Here is a 19311-nt window from a genome sequence, read left to right as displayed (position 1 = left end):
ATACACATTAACATGAATCCAACAACATCTATGAAAAGCTTGTAATCTGCAACACAATTTGATGTAATATATAGTGGGGGTCCCTGCTTCATCTCTCTCTCAGTTAGGGGGTCCTTGGCCTGAAAAGGTTGAAGACCCCTGGTTTAACCCATTAAGACCTGGAACTGTGTCATTTTTAGATTTGAGCTAAAAAGCATTATTTTACACTTTGGCTATTCAAAAATAGCAGATATACAAGCTCATAGCGCGGCACCGAGTGCCGCGCTATGAGCTTGTAGATCTGCTATTTTTGAAAAATCGTGAAAATGTGTGCAAATCTTTGAATATATATATTTTTAAAGCAAACATTTTTAACTCAAATCTTTGCTTCTGGGGGTCCCTGGAACAAAATATTTTGATGGGTCCGCGGCCAAATACATATAATTTTGGGGGTCCTTGACATGAAAAAGATTGAGCACCACTGATATAGAAACATACGTTTTTCAGAAAACTGTTGAGATTTAGGAGACATGTAGAATCGGCTTCAGGTCTCAAGGGGTTAAGTGTTTAAGAATGATGAGGGTTCTTACTTTATAGCCATGCAGTACAAAAGGGGTGAAATCTGCTGATTGACTTTATACCTTCTCTTCTCCTCTGCAGGTTGAGTCCATACGAGTGGTACAACCCCCACCCATGTCTGCGGGGACAGGGCCACGCAGGCAGGGACATGCTGGAGAACCAGTACACACTGGGCAACAGCCTGTGGTTCCCAGTAGGAGGCTTCATGCAACAGGGCTCCGAGATCATGCCCAGAGCCCTGTCCACACGATGCGTTAGCGGGGTGTGGTGAGTGTGTGTGTGTGTGTGTGTGTGTGTGTGTGTGTGTGTGTGTGTGTGTGTGTGTGTGTGTGTGTGTGTGTGTGTGTGTGTGTGTGTGTGTACTTGTATGTGTGTTTACTTTACTTGTGAGGGACAAATGTCCCCACAAGTATAGTAGAATTTGAGAAATAGACATCGTGAGGACAGGTCCTGGTCCTCACTAGAGAAAGTGTCCTCACAAGTATAGTAATACAAACACGTGTGTGTGTGTGTGTGTGTGTGTGTGTGTGTGTGTGTGTGTGTGTGTGTGTGTGTGTGTGTGTGTGTGTGTGTGTGTGTGTGTGTGTGTGTGTGTGTGTGTGTGTGTGTGTGTGTGTGTGTGTGTGTGTGTGTGTGTGTGTGGGTGCGCATGTGCGTGCGCGCGTGTGTGTGTGTGTGTGTACAATGAAGGATATAAATATGTGTGCATATTTAGATAACTCCACTGTCAGGTTAAGAGTCAGTGAAGTATAATTACATGTGTTAATAGCTGTAACATGATTCTGTCCTCCTTCACTGATTGACGCCCACCACTTGCTTTTATAAAGATATTTCTGTGACATTTACAGTGTGCACACTTCCATTTTATATCATCGCTGTCAGGCATAGACCTCTTTTCTCCATATTGCAACTTTTTATGTTTTTTTCCCCGTAAATTAGTGCCCTACTTCATCGTACAATAGTGTCACACAAAAGTACCTAAAGATATTTATGCCATTCTTTATTTTTGTTTTAACCCATTAAGACCTGAGGCTGCTTCTAAACATTTTCAAAATCCTAACAGTTTTTCTGAAAAAAATATTTAAAAAAAAATTTCACAATTTTTCAAAAATAGCAGATATACAACCTCATAGCGCGGCACAAAGACATCTAAAGTGACACAGATGCGTTCCAGGTATCAATGGGTTAAAGTGGAAGTGGTTATAAGTCTGTCTGTGGGTTTTATAAATATTTAACCAATGAAAAGTATTAACAGGAGCTTGTGACTAAATAATAACTGCACTGGATCCATTGGAACACATGGTTGTTTTGAACATTTCCTGAAAAATAAGGGTTTTGGACATACAAGGTTTCTACCCGACAGCAACAATGATAGCAACCATAGAGCTGAGACGTGTTCGTCACAGGTAATAAGACAGTCTTGAATAAATGACATTCAAGGACATGCAGATATATGCATAAGCAACCACCAGTTTTAACCTGCTCCACTTTCTCATCCGTTTTAGATGTTCAGCGTTTGCTTTTTTTTATTTTTTTATTAACAATGAATGACTGGGTACAGGTTATGCATTGATTGGCTGGTGCAGGCATCAAGCATGTGGCCTTTCAGTTACTATGGAGATGCTTGCCAAAAATAGCCAGTCCAATTAATTAGCGACACGTGTGCTTGTAGATTTGGTGACACCGTTAGATTTGCCGTTCAACAAAGTATAAATCAGGCTTCACTTCTTTAGAAATCACATTTGTGTTGCATTTCAAACCTGCATTTTTTTTTTGCTGTTCAGACTTGATCAAAGCCAATCTGATTCCAATCTGGATAGGCCAAAACATTTGATTTGGGATGTCAATGTGAACATAGCCTAACTGCTGGACTATTGTGACTGTCACCATTATCCAGATCAGTGGTTCTCAAACTTTTACTTTTCAAGGACACCCCTTAACTCTGACAGTATGCAAATGGGTCCATTTGGTTCCATTTGTCTACTGTCAGAGTTACAGACTTGTAAGGGTCCATTTAGAACCCCTCGCAAAGAACCCTGAGAGTCCCTGGACCCCACTTTAAGAACCACTGATCCAGATGTACGTGTACGTGTACGTGTGTGAGGTGGGGGTGGTGGAGGCGGGGGGGGGGGGGGGGGGGGGGGTACCCAGTCCTTCTTTGATAAGATAGGACAGTGGTTCTCAAACATTTTCATGTCAAGGCCCCCCAAATTGATAGGCTGAAAATATGTTGTGCCATGGGCCCCCCTTAAAGGAGAATTTTGGACTAAGGTTTTCTTACCTTTTCTATGATGTTATGATATCTTAGGATGAATGGTACAGTAGAAAAATGTCATAACTCCATCCCGGGTCCGCCACAGCTTAAAACGTGCGCCAATAGGCCTGGCGTTAGATCGCGTATTTGAATAGCTTTTTTTGGTTGTTTTTTTGGTGAGATCTGACTTTCATAGTGACAGAACACTATGCAACCAAAAAAGTCTCGCTAGACGAGATTTCGATCTCGAGATTTCGATCTCGAGATTTCGATCTCGTCTAGCAAGACTTCTGTCTTGCTAGACGAGATCTTCTTCCTTGTCGCGATGCGACGCGTTGTGAGCTTGTAGATCTGCTATTTTCAAACATTTTCAAACTTCCTTGTTTTTTTTTATTTGACCCAAAGACCAAGGAGATATGAATTTTCGAAGATCTTTACTCTCATCCACTTCCTTGTTAACTTAAAACTTTAAAATTTTGTATCTCGGCTCCTGAGTACTTTTTTTTTTCCAATGAAAAATCTCTGGCACAAAACTGCAAAAAATCTGAAATAATTCTGGCTGTCAATGTGTTAAGAGAGAAGATTTTGGTTAAATTATTTTAACTGCTGCTGTGGTAAATAACATTTAACCCAAAGGATTTCTGTTCTGAGTGCAGACTGTTTCTTAAGACGTGGTTCTGTCCCTCTATAGGTGGGCGTTCACCCTGATCATCATCTCCTCCTACACGGCCAACCTGGCGGCCTTCCTGACCGTTCAGAGGATGGAGGTTCCCATCGAGTCTCCAGACGACCTGGCGGACCAGACCAACATTCAGTATGGCACCATCCACGGAGGAAGCACCATGACCTTCTTTATGGTACGGCTGTGTTACAGCTGCACTATGTAACTTTCCTCTTCCACCCTCTGAACCCGCTTTCCTGCGCACGTGCTGACATGTTTTACCATTGAGCTGATAGAGCCTGCCTGCTTGCTCAGGGGATGAATTGAATCTTTCGTGTCAGATCCTGTGTCCCGGTGAGACATGACCTTTGACACGATCTAAACGTCTCAATAGAAGAGCAGGGAGACAATATACAGGACATGACCTAGGGTGCCGTGATGCAAGTCCAGGGGTGCCACAGGATACTTTCATAATATTTGGAATTTATCAATATCACTTCAGTTTAACTTATTACTTGCACTGTACTTGCCGTGTTCTTTTTCAATCTACACCAAATATCTTTGCCAAAAATAGCCGATCTACAAGCTCACAACGTGTCGCGTTGCGACACGATGTGAGCTTGTAGATCGGCTATTTTTGGTGAATGTTCCCCCCAAAATAGGGATACTGCGGTTCAAGTGGTTAACCGTCAAGTATAAAGTTATTTTCAATCTGTCATAATGGAAACAGATATTCTCTCAAGTTTTCCTTGTGACATGCAGTCGTTTGGGGGGAATTATTTAGATATTTACGTACCGTACTATGACATAAATGTAAGGTGCTACAAAGTAACAATTTAATTCAGGGGTGCCATGGATGAAAACATTATTTACAGGGGTGTCCTGAGCCAAAAATGTTTGAGAACCCCTGCTCTAGCGTACAGATTGGACAAAATTGTATTTTATTCATGGCTACATGGTGCCGCTTTAATTTCGTCGACTAAAACTATGACGAAAAATATTCGTCGACTACTTTTTTCACTGGTGAAATCTAAATAAAATCTAAATAAAAACTAAGCTATGATGACTAAACCTATGAATATATAAGCAATATCGTCAACAAACAAAAAACAGATGAAAATGTTAGGGAGGGACCAGTGGAGAGGAGATCCAGTGGAACTAAGACGAGTCATTTTATGATTGGTGGCGGTTTATGATTGGTGGCGCGACGCGTTGTGAGCGTGTTGTGAGCGTGTTGTGAGCGTTGTGAGCGTGTTGTGAGCTTGTAGATCGTCTATTCTCAAATAGACGATGGTGGGGGCTCCTCACTGGCAGATGAGCCAGTAGGGTTCAATAACAGTGGCGACCCATAAGGCAATGCGGTGAGGCTAGCGACTCTTACCTCTGGTTATATAAGAATAGTTTATCTGCCTGACGTGTGTGTGTGTGTGTGTGTGTGTGTGTGTGTGTGTGTGTGTGTGTGTGTGTGTGTGTGTGTGTGTGTGGGTGCCTGATAGATGTTGGACAAGTGCCAGTTTCAGCGTCATATAGCGACATGTGTTCACAGTGTTTTTCTGTGGTTTTGGCTTCAATCTGTGTGCGCGTACATTTGCACACGCGAGTGTGTTTATGTGTGTGTGTGTGTGTGTGTGTGTGTGTGTGTGTGTGTGTGTGTGTGTGTGTGTGTGTGTGTGTGTGTGTGTGTGTGTGTGTGTGTGTGTTTGCTATGCCTCTGTTGTTGTCTTTACGGCTGTTAGAGCTTTGTGTTAAGTGGCTGACTGCCTGTGTTTGCTTACATCAGCGCTTCAGGCATCCATGTCGGCATCTGTGTTTGTCAAGTGTGCGATATGTGTGTGTGCTGTGCGCATGCGTGTGTGTGTGTGTGTGTGTGTGTGTGTGTGTGTGTGTGTGTGTGTGTGTGTGTGTGTGTGTGTGTGTGTGTGTGTGTGTGTGTGTGTGTGTGTGTGTGTGTGTGTGTGTGTGTGTTATATCTTGTCATGCCATAAGGTGAATTTGAGCGTCTGTTTGCTTACACTGTTAGTTTACACAGGCCTCTCACTGACATGCATATCACTGCACACTCTCTGTCTCTGCATTTGTCTCGTTTCACACATTCTGTAATGCAGTGGAACTCAACCTGTGGCCCCGGGGCCCACTGGTGGGCCGTGAGAATATTGCAAGTGGGCCCCAAAATAATTGCCTAAACAGTAAGATTAAGACAAAAGAGATTCTACAAAACCTTCTTGTGTCAATAACCCCCCAAAATAGACATATATCGATCTACAAGCTCACAACGCGTCACAACGCGTCGCATCGCGACGCGTTGTGAGCTTGTAGATCTGCTATTTTCAAATATTTTAGTACTTTTACTTTTGATACTTTAAGCACATTTTGATGCCAATACTTTTGCACTTTTACTCAAGTAAATGTTGAATTCCGGACTTTTACTTGTAACGGAGTACTTAGTTGGCCTACTTAGTACTACATTGCAGTATTGGTACTTTTACTCAAGTAAAGCAATTGAGTATTTTTTCCACCACTGACAAGTCCTGATTGCGAACGCGGAAGGAGGCGCGGCAAACTCCGCCCAAGTGGAGCATACTATGAAACTCTGCTCTCAACGGTTACATGGACAGTTGTATTCGGAATGAATACACTTCTATTCGGAATGAATGAATGGATGAATTCATTCCGAATAGATTTGCTCATATAAACACCCCAATTGGAATAGAATATTCCATTCCAGTCTGACCCGAATGCATTTTCATTCGGAATAGGAGGGGTGGTATAGACCGTTTGAATCGGGTTAAATCAATCGGAATTGACCATGTAAACACTTTATTCCAAACGCTCCTGTCTGTTTGGAATACATGTATTCCTTTGCGCATGTCCGTGCTTAGTAGGGCTGTCAGAATTGTCCAAAAATTACCTATCAAATCTCTAATTCGGCCACGGTTGGTGCTGAGAAGCGCTCGCTCCTGCGGGATAAAATTAATGATTCTAATAGCGTCATTTAATAAGCCTGTAATGGTTAAGCCCAGACTTGTCCAGGAGAACGGACGCTCCGAGGATTGCTGGCCTAGGCTACACTTATGTATCTTTTTCTAAACAGGTATTTTAGTCCACAGTTTTTAAAAAGAATCCCTGGCCACATGACAAAGATTAAAAAAAAGAAATCCCTGTCCACACGTAAGCACAGAAACACATTGATCAGCATGCAAGTTTCAATTTTAAATCAGATTTTATTTTATTATTTTTATTTATTTTATATATGAGGGACAAAATACATATACATTTTAATCGCATGTTAAGGCCCAATACTGCAATAGCTGCATTATTTTAATAGCATACGTGAACAAAAATAAATGAAAACAACATTATTAGGGCGCAACTGCAGCGAAAACAGATGAGTCTTCATCAATTCATTAGCCTACATGGGCAGCCGGAACGGTCGTTGAGCGGGCCATCCACGGCTGCTCCATGGTGGCTGGATTTTGACCCGGGGCGATTGTGTTTTAGGGCGAAAGACCCGTTATATTATAGCCTACCTTTATGAACAGACCCCGTGTGCGCACCGCGCGCTACGCGGCGCAGAAAGAGGGTTTTCGTCACAGTGAATGAGTTACAGCATGTTTCAAAGCTTTTTCATAATAATACAAGAAAACGTGACACTCGGCATAATGAGTAGCTTATTTTCTACTTAAGTATATTTTGATGCCAATACTTTTGTACTTTTGCCATAAATGAGCGTGCCTTGTTTCATAGACTGTAGTGTTGCTTGCGCTCTCTCTCTCTCTCTCTCTCTCTCTCTCTCTCTCTCTCTCTCTCTCTCTCTCTCTCTCTCTCTCTCTCTCTCTCTCCATTTATTATTATAATGACCATGAGCGGTCCGGTGTTTAAGTATTATTATTTATTATTATAATGACCATGTGCGAATGCGCGATGACATCATTGTACGGTACCTACATGAGAAATGTGACAAATACTATCGGCTAGCCTACGTTTTACCGTGTCTGGTACCAATACAAAAAAAGAAACTGGTCTGAACTTGTAGATCTGCTACTTTTGCATTAAAACGGCGATGACAAAGGAACACAGGCTTGCACCGCATACAACGCTGCCTGGTAAGACCAATAGACCTCCGCCGCGGAGGCACAAGGGGGCTATTGCCTCCTCCCATGCCCACCAGGGGAAGCTCTGCTCCGGGTAGTGGCCCCTGGTCCATGCCCGGGCGTAGGCGGGAAACACTTTGCGCATGTCAAAAGTTATATTCTGAATGAATGCTTTGGTCATGTAAACGAGGAATACTTTTATTCAGGTCCCATGTAAACAGGTGAGTGGATCAGATTCCTCTATTCAGAATGAGTTCATTCGGAATGAATTCATTCTGAATGAATACATGATGGTCCATGTAACCGTGGCCGTGTCTCTGTCTGTCTGTGTGCAGTATGTGTGCACTGCACTGCCTGTGTGCAACCAACAGAGCGGCACCAGAGTGCAGTCAACACACACACACACACACACACACACACACACACACACACACACACACACACACACACACACACACACACACACACACACACACACACACAGTCCGTAAATACACAATATTTTCGAGCTGCGTTCGCTTCCAGCGTTCGCGCGTCTTACTTGTGTAGATCACTGAGTGATTGAAATGTTGACAGCAATAAAAAAATACAGCGGATCTTTTGCAGCATTACCAGTTTATTCCTTCTGATGATACGGCTGTTTGTCCTGCTGTACCTGCATCTTTTTCAAGAGTTGATCCATTCCCCTCACATAACCCGCCTCTCTCTCTCTCTCCTCTCTCTCCTCTCGCTCCGCTCTCCTCCATTCACCTTTTTCTTTGTTCTCTGTTTTTTTATCTCTCCTTTTCATCTCCTGCTTAGTTTTTTTTTTTCCTCGACCTTCTCTCCTCTCAGCCACATCCACACATTCTCTTCTCAGTCAGTTCTCTATTCTAATGTGGTTTCTTTTTCTTCCAATGACCTTTCTGCTGCCTCTGTCTCTCTCTGCTCTCTCTAATTCTCGCTCTTTCTCATTCCTTTTATCTCTCTGTTCTTTTTCCCCGGTCTCATCTTTGGGCCGAAAAGAGAACGAGAAAGGAAATCTATGGACATGACCTAAAATGTTCTCCAATGTAGTACTTCTACCTTTTCACTTTATGTCTCCTCTCTTCTCCTTTCTCCTGTACCAGTGGTGTAAAGTACCTAAATACATTTACTCAAGTACTGTACTTAAGTACAATTTTGAGGTATTTTTTTTACTTTACTGGAGTATTTCCTTCTATACTTTTACTTCTACTCCACTACATCTCAAAGGGAAATATTGTACTTTTACACCACTACAATTATTTGAGAACTTTACTTACTAGTTACTTTGCAGATATAAATTATTACATTATAAAACATACATTAACCACTTTAGCCCTATTTTATACATATAGCTATTTGAAAATAGCAGATCTACAAGCTCACAACGTGTCGCGATGCGACGCGTTGTGAGCTTGTAGATCTGCTATTTTGAAACATTTTAGTACTTTTACTTTTGGTACTTTAAGTACATTTTGATACCAATACTTTTGTACGTTTACTCAAGTACATTTTTATTACCGGACTTTTACTTGTAACAGAATATTTCTACATCGCAGTATTGATACTTTTACTTAAGTAAAACATGTGAGTACTTTTTTCCACCACTGGTTTCTACTGTCCATTAAACATTCAACATCAAACAATTGGACAAACAACAACAGTGCAGACAGACAGAGGTACAAAATCAACAAGTGAAAACAATTCATGATAATACCTGACCCTCCTCTCCTCTCCTCCCTGTCTCCTATAGAACTCGCGCTACCAGACGTACCAGCGCATGTGGAACTACATGCACTCCAAGCAGCCCAGTGTGTTTGTGAAGAGCACGGAGGAGGGCATCGCCCGCGTCGTCAACTCCAAGTACGCCTTCCTGATGGAGAGCACCATGAACGAGTACTACCGCGGCCTCAACTGCAACCTGACCCAGATAGGAGGCCTGCTGGACACCAAGGGCTACGGCATCGGCATGCCTCTGGGTGAGGAAGGGGGGGGCGAGGGAGGTGAAGGGGCATAAGATGAAAACATATTATTATATATATCGCTGTTGTCTGGCAGAAACCTCTTATCTCCTTATTCTAACTTCTTGTGTTTTTTCATAACCAATTAAGGCCTGAGGTTCCGATTCTACAAAATGCCTTCTAAATCCTTTTAAACTATGTTACTATGTCAGTGGTTCTCAAACTTTTTCATGTCAAGGACCACAAAATATATATGTATTTGGCCGCGGACCCCCATCTCAAAATATTTTGTTCCAGGGACCCCCCAGAGGCAAAGATTTGAGTTACAAATGTTCGCTTTAAAAATAAAAATATTTAAAGATTTGCACACATTTTCACGATTTTTCAAAAATAGCAGATATACAAGCTCATAGCGCGGCACTCGGTGCCGCGCTATGAGCTTGTAGATCTGCTATTTTTGAATAGCCAAAGTGTAAAAATAATGCTTTTTTAGCTCAAATCAAAAAATAACACAGATGCGTCCCAGGTCTTAACGGGTTAAATTAATGCCCTACTTGATCGCACTACAGCGTCTCACAAAAGCATCAGAAGTGACAGATCCACAGGCGGCGTGAAGCGACACGTTTCGCTACTTTTGAATTAGAATCCTGAAAAGTTACAGTTTTGGACATTTCCACCCGACAGAGACGATATGTTACACGTTGCACCGCGACACGTTTGTGAGCTTGTGGAGAACGACCCCCAAATTGATACAGTATGTATTTGGCCGCGGAACACCCGCCTGAAAAGATTTTGTGCCAGGGACTCCCATAAGAAATTTGGGTTAAGAATTTAAAATCATAATTTCTCATAATCATTTACGATTTCTTGAAAATAGCCGATCTACAAGCTCACAACGTGTCACAATGTGTCAATGCGCCGAACCGCTATTCTGAAATTAGTACACAAGTATAAAAATAGAGTTCAAGTGGTTAAACTGATTGTGATGCTATACTAACCAATTTTTCCCGGGGGACCCCTGGAACCACCTCAAGGACCCCCGGTGGTCCCCGGGACCCAACTTTGAGAGCCACTGCTCCAATCAATGTTGCTATAATACGGCAGCTTTGGCCATTAATCTCAGTCTTGATCTCTCCCTAATCCTCTCTCGCCCTTTTTCTACTAATGACATCACTCACACTCATCTTGATGCTGTGCAATCTCCCACTCTGTCTGTGTTTCTTTCTTTCTTTCTCTTTCTCTCTCTGTCTCTGTCTGTCTCTCTCTCTCTCTCTCTCTCTCTCTCTCTCTCTCTCTCTCTCTCTCTCTCTCTCTCTCTCTCTCTCTCTCTCTCTCTCTCTCTGCTGTTTTCCCCCCTTCCTCGTCCGGTGGCGTTCCTCTCCTGCTCTGACTTCACCCTCAACGTCATCTTCATCTGTACGCTCTCTCCTTTTCCATCTTGTCTCGAGGACTTCGCTTAACCCATTAAGACCGGGACCGCATCTCTGTCATTTTAGATTTCTTTGGCTAATCGGAAATAGCAGATATACAAGCGCATAGCAAGCTCATAGCACGGCACCGAGTTTTTTTTTTATCCTGAAAATATGTGCAAATCTTTGAATGTATTTATTTTTTTAAGCGAACATTTGTCAAATATTTTGTTCCAAAGATTTGAGTTGCAAATGTTTGCTTTAAAAATATATATATTCAAAGATTTGAACACATTTTCACGATTTCTTTTTCAAAAATTGTTACAATGTGTAGCCTATGTGCTATTTTTGAATAGCCAAAGAAATCTTAAAATGACACAGATGCGTTCCCGGTCTTATTGGATTAAAGGACGCTTTGACGGGGGTCTGCTCTCCCTCGCTCGTCTCCTCCATCTATTCATCTTTACATGTAGGGTTAACCACTTGAACCCTAGCATCCCGACTCTGTTCGGGAACATTCGCCAAAAATAGCCGATCTACAGGCTCACAATGGGTCGTGAGCCTGAGCCCCGGGCGACGAGATTTGGTGTTTTACTAAGTATAATACGGAGGGTGTAAGTGGTTCACACAGACACAGATATTATTATTCTTGTTGCAACTGATCAAATGGTGGGGGGTTATTTTTGTCGAGCGCCATGTTGCACAATACTTTTGACCACGAAGCATTAACTAGGCGTTTAACGGGGCACGGAACCGTAGGCTGATTTTATTCGTTGAAAACTACTGAAGGCTATTATTATTTTTTATATACTGTACATATGATATGGTAGATGATGCTGCATTATTAGTCGTGAAAACTGTTTCTTTTAATATATATTTTTTATTTTGTATTATTTTTGTGCTCTCATATATAATGTATATTTGTATACTATTGTTGTTTGTGTTTTTAATTCTTATGGTGTACATTTTCTTACTCAGATTTTCTTTGAATATATTTACATATTTACTTATTACATGTTTATTTGTGTATTTGTTTTATTACTTGTTCTGCTAAAGGTAAAACTCAAATAAAGTGTTGATCATAAAAATAAAACTACTGAAGGATGGAAGCAATAAAATAAAATGTCTAATGGATGTGTTAGATCTAGGTGTGCCAGCATTGGCTGTACTGTTGACTACTAGGGGAGAGTGAGGTAATGTGAGACACAGGGAAAAGTGAGACACCCCCCTTATCACCTGACCACAACACCTGTGTGGTCATATGACCATTAGATTTTGAAGCCCCTCCCATTTCCCACTTACCATGGAGGAGAGGACCTCATTGTGCTGTAGTAAGCATGTTTTTTTCACTAAAATATGTTTTTTTAGATCGGCTATTATAGGCAAAGAGATTAGCTGAGAGAGAGATGAAGCTGGGACCCCCTCTATATTGTATAAAGTGTGAGGCGTTGTGAGCTTGTAGATCTGCTATTTTTGGCTAAAGTTCTCCTCAGAAAAGGGACGCTAGGGTTCCAGTGGTTATGGTAAAAAAAAAAAAAAAAAAAATCATATCACCCAAAGATTTGGCGGACCCCCTGCACTAGCTCTGAGGACCCCCTAGGGGTCCCGGACCCCCTTTTGAAGACCCCTGCTTTAAGTGGTTTACGTGGGTAAGGCCACTTGGACAGAAGTGTCTCCGTTCACCAGCCTGTGTAATGTAATGTAATGTAATGTAATGTAATGAAATGTAATGTAATGTAATGTAATGTAATGTAATGTAATGTCTGTCCCGTCCTGTGTGTCCAGGCTCTCCATTCAGAGATGAGATCACGCTGGCCATCCTCCAGCTGCAGGAGAACAACAGAATAGAGATCCTGAAGAGGAGGTGGTGGGAGGGGGGACAGTGCGGCAAAGAGGAGGACCACCGGGCCAAGGGTCAGTGAGCCTTTTTTCTCTCCCGTTTTCCCTCCATTCTCTCCATTTTGGACAAAATAGGGACGCCAGGTTTAATCATGTTTTCTTTTTACTTAATTAACATAATGAGACAGTCTACATTTCCCAAAAGGAAATGCATGTTTGATTCAATCTCTTAACTCTCTCACTGCCAAGAACGACTTATGACGAGACATCGTCATAACCAGGGGTGCACATAACTGGTGCGCAGGTGCGCATGCGCACCCAAAATAAAAAATGCGCACCACATCAGGCGACGCGAGGCGCTTTTGCGCACCAACAGCTGGGACAGGAATTTCCAAGTTTTTATTTTTTAGCAAAACTAAAAAATAAAAGCCTAGAGATCGAGGCTAGGAATTTAGTTCCTGAAGCCACACTCACACAATCACTCTAAAGCACCCGTCGGCCCCATGTACAGCCATTACCATTAGGCACAGGGGTAGAGATATGACTCGCGTCGCCTCGCATCGCCTCGCATCAAGTAGTAACTTCTCCCTCGCATTGCCTCGCTGCGTGCACGCAGCCAGCAGCGGCTGTTCGAGGCACTCGTCACCAATGATGAACGCACCGTAATGGTGCAAAATATGCCGTGAATTAACGTCCCAATCTGGCGGATAAAATCAGCGCAGCAGCAGAGCTTATAGCCGATTTTCGCCGTTTCTTTTTTTTTTCTCGCGCTGTTAGATAAAGCCCCAAGGTTGGGGGCTTTATCTAACAGCGCGAGAAAAAGAAAAGAAACGGCGAAAATCGGCGGAATTTAGAAGCAGAGCGTTGACAAAACTGTCCGGTGGGCACCGTGCTGAACCCCCCCCCCCCCCCCCCCCCCCCGTTGACAAAACTGTCCGGGCTGACCCACCCCCCCCCCCCCCCGTTGACAAAACGGGACGGGCGCCATGCGCACCAAGTCACATGTCCAGGTGCTCTTCTGCGTACCAGACCTAAAAAGTTATGTGCACCCCTGGTCATAACGCCCTGGCTGCCAAGAACGACTTCTATGACGACTTTTTGGAGAAAAATGTTCAGAACCCAAGATATCGTGGTCCGAAGATTTGCTGCTCCATTCACTTCTTGGTTAACTTATTACTTAAAAAGGCTGCATCTCGGCTCCTGTGTACTTTTTTTTTACTATGTATTTTTGGCAGAGACATCCTATTTTCAAAGGCGTATAAAAGCGAACGGGAGGTCGCGATGACATTTTTTAAGAATGAATGACCATAGGGGAGGATATCAAAAGCCGGAGTTAAATAGCTCTATTTTCTGATAGTGCTCATTGAGTGTTTGTTCAGTAAAAGGAGTCTCCCATGTCTCTCCAGCTCTTTATTTAACAGAAAATGCAGTTTCAGTGCTCTCTCCTCATTGGCTTACATTTTTTTCACCTACCTGAAAATGTACTATATTCTGTTTAATAAAAAGAGCTGTAGAGACCCCTGTGACCGAACAAATGCTCTGTAGCAATGATTACTATCACAATATAGTACTTTAACCTTTTTAACAAAAAAAACTAAAATTACCAAAATATATCACTTACCCTACCTTTAATATTATTTTTTGGAATGCCTTCTGGTCATATTGTACTACAACCGTGTGTCATTCTCTAATGGGATTGAATGTGATTATGATGAATATACGCTTCTATAATTACAGATTAATGTGCTTATGAAGTGCCTGTGTGTTGTGTTTCTCTACCTACGCTTTTCATTTGACACAGTGTGTGTGTGTGTGTGTGTGTGTGTGTGTGTGTGTGTGTGTGTGTGTGTGTGTGTGTGTGTGTGTGTGTGTGTGTGTGTGTGTGTGTGTGTGTGTGTGTGTGTGTGTGTGTGTGTGCGTGCGCGCGCGCGTGGGCGTACACTATGTGTGTGTGTTGAAACGTATGTGTAATTACTGTGCCAGAGTGAGTGTGTATTAGCTGTATGTAAATTGAATAAATGTGTATGATTATGTGTGCATCCCTGTGTGTGTGTGTGTGTGTGTGTGTGTGTGTGTGTGTGTGTGTGTGTGTGTGTGTGTGTGTGTGTGTGTGTGCGTGCGTGCGTGCGTGCGTGCGTGCGTGCGTGCGTGCGTGCGTGCGTGCGTGCGTGCGTGCGTGCGTGCGTGTGTGTGTGTGTGTGTAGTAGTAGTAGTGTGTAGTACTGTGTAGTAGTGTGTGTAGTAACCAGGGGCGGCAGTGGCTCAGGGGTAGAGTGGCCGGGTAGAGTGAACTGGAAACCGAAAGGTTTCCAGTTCGATCCCGTGATGGGGCACTCCCCCAAGGTTAGTGTCGAAGTGTCCTTGGGCAAGACGCTGAACCCCTACTTGCTCCCGATGAGCAGGTTGGTGCCTTGCATGGTTTCCTCCGCCATCGATGGGTGAATGGCACAATCAATGTAAAGCGCGTTGGATAAAAGCGCTATATAAATGCACCATTTGCCATTTAGTAACCATTAATACGTTGAATAGGATCGCACTTAAAACGCTTTATAATAAAAAAGAGAACTGATGAAGGTCCGACAGCTTTTTATCCACATGAACCCCAGCCTCTCTATTCTGGGGCGAATATTTGATGAAAATAGCAGATCTACAACATTTAGTGTAGAGGGGGAAAAAAGTATAGACCAATGGCGGATTCCAGTCAACTACGTTTATTGGGGAAAAAAAAAAAACATTGTATATGAGAAGAGGTGAGTGAGTGTGAGCGACCGTCATGCATTGATGTATATTTGTAAAGACCATGGAATTAACCCATTGATACCTGGAACGCATCTGTGTCACTTTAGATGTCTTTGGCTATTCAAAAATAGCAGATATACAAGCTCATAGCGCGGCACCGAGTGCCGCGCTACGAGCTTGTAGATCTGCTATTTTTGAAAAATCGTGAAAATATTTTTTTAAGAAAAACTGTTAGGATTTAGAATTTTCTAGAAGCGGCCTCAGGTCTTAAAGGGTTAATAGAATTCCAGGGATCCTTGAGAGGGTTCCAGCGGGTCCCTAACTAAATCATTGATCGTTAGGATTAGGAACCAAATGGACCCTTATGTAACTCCCAGAGTTTACAAATGGAACCAAATGGATCCTTACGCTCACGCAAACTCAAAGAGTTGGGTCCATTTGGTTCCATTTGTAAACTCTCATAGTTATGGGGGCAGTGGCCTAATTCGCACCAAACTTGGGGGTCTTTGAAATTGAAAGGTTTGTGAACCCCTGTTATAGAATATTGTTGTTTTACTATTTTACTTTGACCTTATCTCTTCCTTTTTTTTCTTATTTCAATTCAAACTTATTTCAATCCAAACGAGAGAGAGAGAGAGAGAGAGAGAGAGAGAGTGTAGCGATTTTCTTTCTCTAGGTCATTCAAAGTCTGGTCAGATGATGTGGATGAGAGAAGTTCATAGGAAAATACCAGGTCTCAGTTGTAGCAGCAAAGAAGAGGAGCGGTCGGCCGGGAACACATTAAGTCTCAAACAAGCGTCCAAGGTTAACATGTTCTACTTTATTGAAAGACAGACAGTCATATATATACATACAAGTTCAATGTGGAACATCCCAATTGAGGCGGTCTCAAATGGACGATTTAAACTGATTACAATCAAGGAAGTCTCTCTATATGTGTATTGTGATCAGGGGTGCAAAAGTTCATGGTTCGGTGGTTAGCGGAACACGCAGCATCTAAGGCCAACAGACATCCTGTCTGTTAAGGTAGCAGAATGTGCCGTGGTCATCTTCTTCTTGCACGAGCGCTAAAGCCTCAAGTGCGTTGCAGGGTGCAAATGGCCTCCCCGTTGATCTTGCTGGAAGATGAACATCTGGTCCTTGTAGATAACCGTGTTCTTCTGCAAATATGTCAATGTTTCTACACAAATTGCTCAACACTAATTGATTAGACTAAGATAAGAGAGGACGCAAACTTTCTGAAGTTCCCTAAACTCAGAGGACACGAACTTGGTGAAGTTCCCTAAATTTAGTACACTACTACGCTTACAATAAGAAAAGGTGCATGAACTTTCAGAGACATGTTAAAGGTTGACTAAGGGCATGCAATATGATAGCAGGTGTGTTACTCACACCCATTGTATAATATTCACGAGAGAGAGAGAGAGAGAGAGAGAGAGAGAGAGAGAGAGAGAGAGAGAGAGAGAGAGAGAGAGAGAGAGAGAGAGAGAGAGAGAGAGAGAGAGAGAGAGAGAGAGAGAGAGAGAGAGAGAGAGAATGTATTTTTTCTTTCATGTGAAAAGAGAAGTTTGGAAGATCTCATGACCTCATTCATTGCAGGTCTAAATAGATATTCTCTTAGTATGCAGGGTTTAGAAGTAGAAATAGATACATTTAAATCACCAACTTGTCTTGTTCTGTTTTCCATTCCTTACATACAGTATACATGAATAGGACTGTTGTTTAATACATAAGCTATTAAAGACCTCATATATGGTTGATAAATGTTTAATACATATATTGGGTGTCCAGTGTGATATCTTGTCACCCAGCAAACCCTTTCATCATCTGTCAACTCATTCTGTAATATTTGAGTTATGAGAGAGAGAGCTTGCAAAGCAGAGGATTTGAAATGTGCCTGATTTGCGGTGATAATGAATGAACTGCCGTGTCATTGTTGTTGGATTTTAAAACTATTTATTTACATAATAAGCATCTACATATAGCTATTTATACTTGTATGTCAAATATGGTCTGAAGAATCATCAGAATTCTGGAAATTTGAGTCTGAAAAAGTATGGAATTTTGAAATGGAAACTGTGTAGGAACCCTTGGGTTATGGCTTAATGATGTGAGAAGAATCCATGTATTTCTATATGTACAGTATGCATAGGTATGTGTGTTGTGTATAATTACTTATGATTTGTTGATGTCCTATGTTTCAAGCATATTTTTAGTTTTATTTGTTTTGTATCGCTACAGAAAAAATATATATAATATTGTTGGTGTCCCTCCCTCCTCAGGCCTGGGCATGGAGAACATTGGCGGCATCTTCGTCGTGCTGATCTGCGGCCTCATCATCGCCGTGTTCGTGGCCATCATGGAGTTTGTGTGGTCCACGCGCCGCTCGGCCGAGACCGACGAGGTACGCCCCCACACCTGCCCTCGCCGACCCCACAGACACACCCCAGTAGGTCCCCATGGCAACCCGCCAACCCCGCGCCGCTTGCGTGCGTCTTATCGTGGTGTGCGCGTGGCGCGTAACGTGTGTGGTGCGTGTGTGTTGTGTGCGTGTGTTTTGTTGTAGTCTTATTTTCTGTAGCTTCCGCCTTCTGTGGGTTTATTCTGTGTGTCAACATAATGGTGCGTGTGTGTGTGTGTGTCTGTCTGTCTGTCTGTCTGTCTGTCTGTCTGTCTGTCTGTCTGTCTGTCTGTCTGTCTGTCTGTCTGTCTGTGTGTTGTGTGTGTGTGTGTGTGTGTGTGTGTGTGTGTGTGTGTGTGTGTGTGTGTGTGTGTGTGTGTGTGTGTGTGTGTGTGTGTGTGTGTGTGTGTGTGTGTGTGTGAGCACTTCACTGTTGGGGGTTCCATGTGTTTATCGCATGTTATCAAGAGGACCCCCCCAAAAAAAAATTAAACAAAGGAAAAAAAAACACATACATTCAGAAATGAAATAAATGATTCATGTGATTTGAGCTGCATGCCGTGGCCTGCATTTGAGCCATTGTGTTTTTGTTTTTGTAGCATTGGTGTTTGCCATTATGAAATGACGTATGTACAGTATATAGTGAATGTGAGCTATAAATTACAGTATGGATAAGCAATATTGAGATTACTTAAAGTGGGGTCCGGGGACCCTCAGGGTTCATTGGGGGTAGGGGGTGGGGGTTCCAGAGGGTCTCCAGATAAATAATTGATAGTTAGGAACCAAATGGAACCATAAGGGTCCATTTGGTTCCATTTGTACGCTACTAGAGTTATGGATTGCTTGCAATTAAAAAGAGTTTGAGAGCCACTGGATTATGCCAATATTTGCTTGCACATAGAAGTAGTATATGATCTTTTTGTCTCTGGCATTAAATGTCACGATGTATCTTCTTTTACATGCCTCACTTGTACGCTGGTATCCTTCGTTTCACCCTCGGATAACTCCTCCCTCCCTCCCATGTGTGTCCCTGTCTGTCTGCCTGTCTGTCTGTCTGTCTGTCTGTCTGTCTGTCTGTCTGTCTGTCTGTCTGTCTTCCCCCCTCTCAAACGCATCCCTCCTGCCATTAGAGTCTGTTCTCCAACAACGAGTACTGTGTCTGTTTGTGTGAGCACAATTATTTTGTTTATTATTGTCATAGTTAGGGCTGCAACTATATTTTCTTAGCGATTGTTCTATCGATTACTTTTTCGATTAATCAAATAATCGAGAAGCGCTTTTTAAAAACATATATATATTTTATTATTTATCAACGAATCAATCACACAAGCATTGTTTGTACTAAAATAGTTTAAATGGCAGATCTACAAGCTCACAACGTGTCACAATGCCACG

At 42.5% G+C, this 19311-nt stretch overlaps 1 protein-coding gene across 2 annotated transcripts in view; it reads left to right on the top strand.

Moving 5' to 3' along the window:
* grik5 (glutamate receptor, ionotropic, kainate 5) overlaps nucleotides 1-19311 on the top strand; it is a gene marked incomplete at its 3' end in the record, with an annotated part of 104079 nt that overhangs the window by 83133 nt on the left and 1635 nt on the right. Inside the window, exons 14-18 of one of the 2 annotated variants that reach the window (XM_084053281.1) lie at nucleotides 640-825; nucleotides 3504-3669; nucleotides 9321-9546; nucleotides 12723-12851; nucleotides 17798-17919. In XM_084053281.1, coding sequence (XP_083909407.1) covers nucleotides 640-825; nucleotides 3504-3669; nucleotides 9321-9546; nucleotides 12723-12851; nucleotides 17798-17919 — 829 coding nt within the window. Of the gene's footprint in view, nucleotides 1-639; nucleotides 826-3503; nucleotides 3670-9320; nucleotides 9547-12722; nucleotides 12852-17797; nucleotides 17965-19311 lie in introns of both variants that reach the window. The other variant, XM_084053280.1, reaches the window with a different exon arrangement.

The sequence above is a fragment of the Gymnoscopelus microlampas genome (genome assembly GCF_963454915.1).
Source record: "Gymnoscopelus microlampas genome assembly, chromosome: 3".
NCBI classification, from domain to species: domain Eukaryota; kingdom Metazoa; phylum Chordata; class Actinopteri; order Myctophiformes; family Myctophidae; genus Gymnoscopelus; species Gymnoscopelus microlampas.
This window is presented reverse-complemented; position numbering and strand designations above follow the sequence as displayed.